Source organism: Austrofundulus limnaeus, unplaced genomic scaffold (genome assembly GCF_001266775.1).
Source record: "Austrofundulus limnaeus strain Quisiro unplaced genomic scaffold, Austrofundulus_limnaeus-1.0 Scaffold104, whole genome shotgun sequence".
NCBI classification, from domain to species: domain Eukaryota; kingdom Metazoa; phylum Chordata; class Actinopteri; order Cyprinodontiformes; family Rivulidae; genus Austrofundulus; species Austrofundulus limnaeus.
This window is the reverse complement of record NW_013952506.1, coordinates 1,406,374-1,411,199: the sequence shown is the minus strand read 5'-3', so window position 1 is coordinate 1,411,199 and position 4,826 is coordinate 1,406,374. Positions and strand designations below refer to the sequence as shown.

Genomic DNA, 4,826 nt, shown 5'->3' with positions numbered 1-4,826 from the left:
TTTTTGACAGAATCCGGACTATCATGGTAATTCTTTACTGAGGGCAGCTAGGTTTTTTTTTTTTTTTTTATTTTGCTTCAACACAGTCTCTTTAAAACTATTTCAGTATTATGTACTACTGACTTTTTCAGAAGGCTTCAGTCTTCTCAGTGTCAGCCTGGTRATATCAGCCGTCACCAGCAGAGGGCGCGCTGCACCAAGTCCTGCCGCGCGGCCCGGAAGACCAGCCTTGAAACCCGCCGTGACGTTTTCCCACTCCGCATCCACTCTGTCCGGCCCCGAACAGCAGCAGCAGCCGCTTCTGCTCCGCTACCTCCAAACTGATCGACTCCGCAGATTTTCTCCTGTTTCCGCTGTGTGTGTGAGTGTGTGCGTGTGTGTGTGTGCGGAACATCATCATCATGCAGAAGAGAAGGAAGCCAGAACCGATCCAGCTCAACCCGATTCCTGATGGGAACGCTGTAAACGGAACCGGAGCCTCAGAGTGAGTGTTATCTGCTGCTGAGACTCACAATCTGATCCAGAAATCATTTTTTAAAAAGTGTGTTGGATTCATGACAGCAGCCAGGAAGGAGTGTGTGTCTGAGCACTAATAATTAATTATTTATYACTGAGGAAATAACAAATGTATTGTTTGTTCCCTGAAAAACAAATAAAACAAATCTCCTCTCCAGCTCAGTCGGGTTTTACTGAACACATTAATGTAGATTTTGGTTATTGTATTGTTTTTTTCCCCCTAGTTTTAAATTATAAAATAGGTTTAAACAAAAGGTACAACTTCCTGATCATCATCATTTTTATAAATAAAAAGACACGTGATATTTAATGGATCCAGCACATTTTGTACCCTGATAACTGATCAAACTAAAACTTATTTTTTGTCATTTAACAAACCTTTCCAGCAACTATCTGAACTGGCTGAATAAAGTGGAATTTCCCATTTTTTATTATGTAAAATTTGACAGTAATTGTCCAGATCAGCTCCAGCTCAGATCACTTTGTGCAGCAGGACAGAACAGTGTTAAACAGCAGAGCCTTGCTCCCCCAGCACCTTTTGCTAAAACCGCTGGACTGGAGATAGAAAACTGTTGTGACACCAGCACTCCAGCCCTGTTTTGTTCCAGGAAGAACCAGTTCATTTGGATCAGCTGAGAGGAAAATTACATAACGTCTCAACCGTGGTGAGGAGCTGCTCCTCCAAAGTGTTGCTAAGGCAGAATACTTTGTTCCAGCAGTGGATCAGTCGAGTGAAGGCCATCTATGGACTTCGCAGTGAAGAAAAACGCAGCGCACGTCTTTATTTAACACAGAATAGTTACAAACAAAGTATCTGAGACTTTATTAGGATTTTTCACCTCTCTGCTTCAACCCTAATCAGAGACATTTTCACAAATGATTAATAAATGCTGAAATCAGCACTCCTCAAATGAATGCATATGCCTTGCACGTCAAGGTTTTAACCAGAAATATGGTGCATCTGTTCGTTCTTATATTTTGTGTTGTGAATTACTCTCAGGTACTACCACACCAAACTTTAGCTCAATATCTGTAAAAATGACTGAGTTGCAGCCATTTTTCTGTTTGGTTTGGTTGAACAGCTGTGGCGGTCATCTTAAACTGGGTTGACCCTAAAAGTTAGTGAATTGTAGACGTACATCCAGTGATTACTTCCTGAGAGCTTCTTTAAAATCTGATCACTAACTCATCAGATACTTTGCTAACAGACAGACAGTGTTGAGTTCTATGGTTAATGCCGAGCCGAAGTTTAAAACAAAGATCTCAAACAATCTCTTRGTTCTCAGCATATGTCTTGTGAATGACTCTCATTTACTACCACAACAAATTTCAATTCAAAATCTGCAAAACTGACTGAGTTATGGTCATTTTTGTGTTTGGTTTGTTTGATTAACAGTGGCAGCCATCTTAAATCAGGTTGATATATGCAGACACATATCCAGTGATAACTTCCAGAGAGTTTCAGTAAAATCCGTTTTGTGGGTCAAGATATGTTTTGCTAACAGACACAGCAACACAAGCAGGCACATGATCACGGCGGTAAGTTGTAAGCATTTTTTTAAAACTCTTAATAAGAGCTGTTGTTCAGCAGAGGCTGTTGGCGGTGATGTAATACCTGCGGCGCGTTCAGACTCCTGCTGCTGCTGCTGTGGGGCAGGATTTAATGGGAACCACTGTGAATCAAACGAGGTTTGGAATCTTCCCTCTGATAAAACTGCTCCACTGAGCACTGAGGCCAGCTGAAACCTGTTGAGGGAAAGTTTGAAGTCTGGTGTTCTTCTGAAGACAGCTGAGTGTTCAGTCTCAGCTGTCTGAGGAAAACCTGTTTTTGTCTGTCCTTCAGTATAAACTTTACACTTATTTAGTTGCTTTTCACTGCAGAGAAGCTAAATCCTTTATAGCTCAGGAAGTATTACCAWTTACATTACMAACAACCTAATTTCCCTCTGGGATCATTAAAGTGTTTTTGAATTGAACTGAATTACATTTATATGATAATTGAAGGCCTCAAATCGCCTCAACTGCCTTTCATGCCAGAGCTGTAGACTAAAGCCAGGTGATGTTGAGAAATAATTCAGTTATAGCCACTTTTTTACAAAGCTTAAAAATATAATATGCACAATGACATCAAGCAATCACATCCAGTTTTAAGTGAATATCTGTAAAGCAAAGTGAGATATAACCATTTACTGCAAAGGTCTTCAACAAAGGGATTACAACCCCTAGAGGGGTTGTGAAAAACAAACAGGCTTTTTGTCTCAGCGTCATGTCTTTAAACACACATTACCGTGAATCATAGCAGTTGGATAAATGAGGCATTGAAAAACATTGAAGACTCCTGATTGGTGTTTTCAAATGTCAGTAGGCTCAGGCAGCCATCTTGAATCTGGTTGACTATAAAAATTTATCTTTATGTACTTCCAGTGATAACTTTCAGCAGGTTTCATGAAATTTTACCCAGCAGTTTACAACATGCTTTGGTAACAAACAGAWATACAGGCAGAGTGATGGTGCAGAGGTTAGAGAATGTGCGATTATGAGGTTACAGGTTTGAATCCCCTGACTGGCACAAATAATTTGGGAAGGTAAAGCATCTCCATGCCTTCACTGTGAGCCCTTGAGCAAGGGTTGTAACACCTGCTGCTCTTGGCGGCCTTAGATAGCAGCCCACTGCTCCACATGTGCAAGATCTAGTGTCCCCATTGGGGATTAATAGAACATAATGTCTAAAAAGGGAGGGGGGATAGATAATAATGAGTTTTAATAATAATAATAATAATGGGTAGTAATGGAATTTTTATGTTTTGTGTCAAAGATAAATAAAAAGTCATAATCTTCACTACAATGACTCATCCTGATCCATGAAACCTTCCTTCAGGATATGAAATATGTCTTTATTTACGCTGCTGCTTGTTAAGGACTAGGTCTTGATGGATTTATGAACAAAAAAACTGAATGATAAGTAAAGTTCATTAAGATTTGTTTGATTGGTCTGCATTAAAAGACTCTTATCATATCCTCCAGTCTCAACACTTTCAAACCTCACTGAATGAAAAATCAATTATTTACGTTCTGTTAGCTTCAAGTTCTGATCTGTGTCTGAAGTATGGATAGCTTTGTTTTTCTGAAACTGACAAAACATGGAAAATATTTTTTAAAAAGTTAAATGAAACTGTTACAGTAAAAAAAAAGATAAAATTTGATTAATATGGATTTTCAATGTGTTCTGTGGAAGAAAAAAAATATTGTTGTGGTCATCTAAAATTTAATCAGATTTTTTAGACAAATATCCTTTGGAGTAATAGTTGTGAAGCACTTCATAATGTTTTTATTTTTCTTGAAGGAACTTTTCATCTGAAAGAGAATCTGGAAAAGAAAGGTGTTGTTTGCTAAAAGTAAAGTTTTAAAACGAAACAGATATTTAAATGTCTTTTTGAATAGAAAACAGTTTAGTTTTTATATTTTAGATGCATAAATCTCTTTCTCGTATCTTTTTAAACTTGTCAAAGAAAAAAAAACACAGTAATTAAATAATTGAAATCAGTAGTAACAGCTGTGTACCTTCAAGTATTCTAATTTAAGAAGAAAAAGAAGGTGTCCAAAAACATTAAAACAGAAAATGAGAAAATTGGYTTATGTTTCAGAAACATGCATTTGGATAAGTGCATTATTTTGAATAATTTGTACCAGTATACAGAATGACTGGATGCTGACACTAGCAATGTATTGCATAATGGATGCAGATAAGCCTAATCCAATCAGCAAGCTTTTCACTGAAATCAAACCATTATTCTATGATAAACCAATTAATTAAAAAAATCACATTCTAGMCAGCCAAATGCTGCTGCTGCATCGTAAAAAGACAGACAGCCTTTTAGATGAGTGAAACACACAACGCCAGCCAAGAATTAAATATTAAAACAGGAGATATGAGAGCACAAAAATCAAAAAGACAAACAAAAACAAGATGTTATTGATGTATCTAACCTAATCTTCCTCTCTGTCTTTCCAAGTTTACAACATTTCAGATGCGCTGATTTTTGTTTGCAATTCCTACACTCAAAAAACAGATTGTTGAATTTACTTAACCACGTAATGTCAGCAATCTGCACTTAACTGAGGTGAGTAAGTGTAAAGCAACTTTCAAATTTTATTTAAAAARACGTGAAAGTTGCTTTACTCTTTCTCTTTTTAGTTGAGCTGAAGTAAATCCAACAATCTCTTTTTGGAGTGTATGTAGTTTTTGAGAAGCTCTAATCAATATGCTGATTTTCATCAATTCTAATACAGTATTTCTTTCTAAAATGTAC

At 37.2% G+C, this 4,826-nt stretch overlaps 1 protein-coding gene across 1 annotated transcript in view; it reads left to right on the top strand.

Moving 5' to 3' along the window:
• The first annotated feature begins 250 nt into the window (after positions 1-250).
• The window catches only part of map2k1 (mitogen-activated protein kinase kinase 1), a 15,940-nt gene continuing 11,364 nt past the window's right edge, over positions 251-4,826 (top strand). The window contains exon 1 of the mRNA XM_014013681.1: positions 251-484. Within this exon, the coding sequence (XP_013869135.1) occupies positions 402-484 (83 nt within the window). The 5' untranslated portion in view covers positions 251-401. The remainder of the gene's footprint in view (positions 485-4,826) is intronic.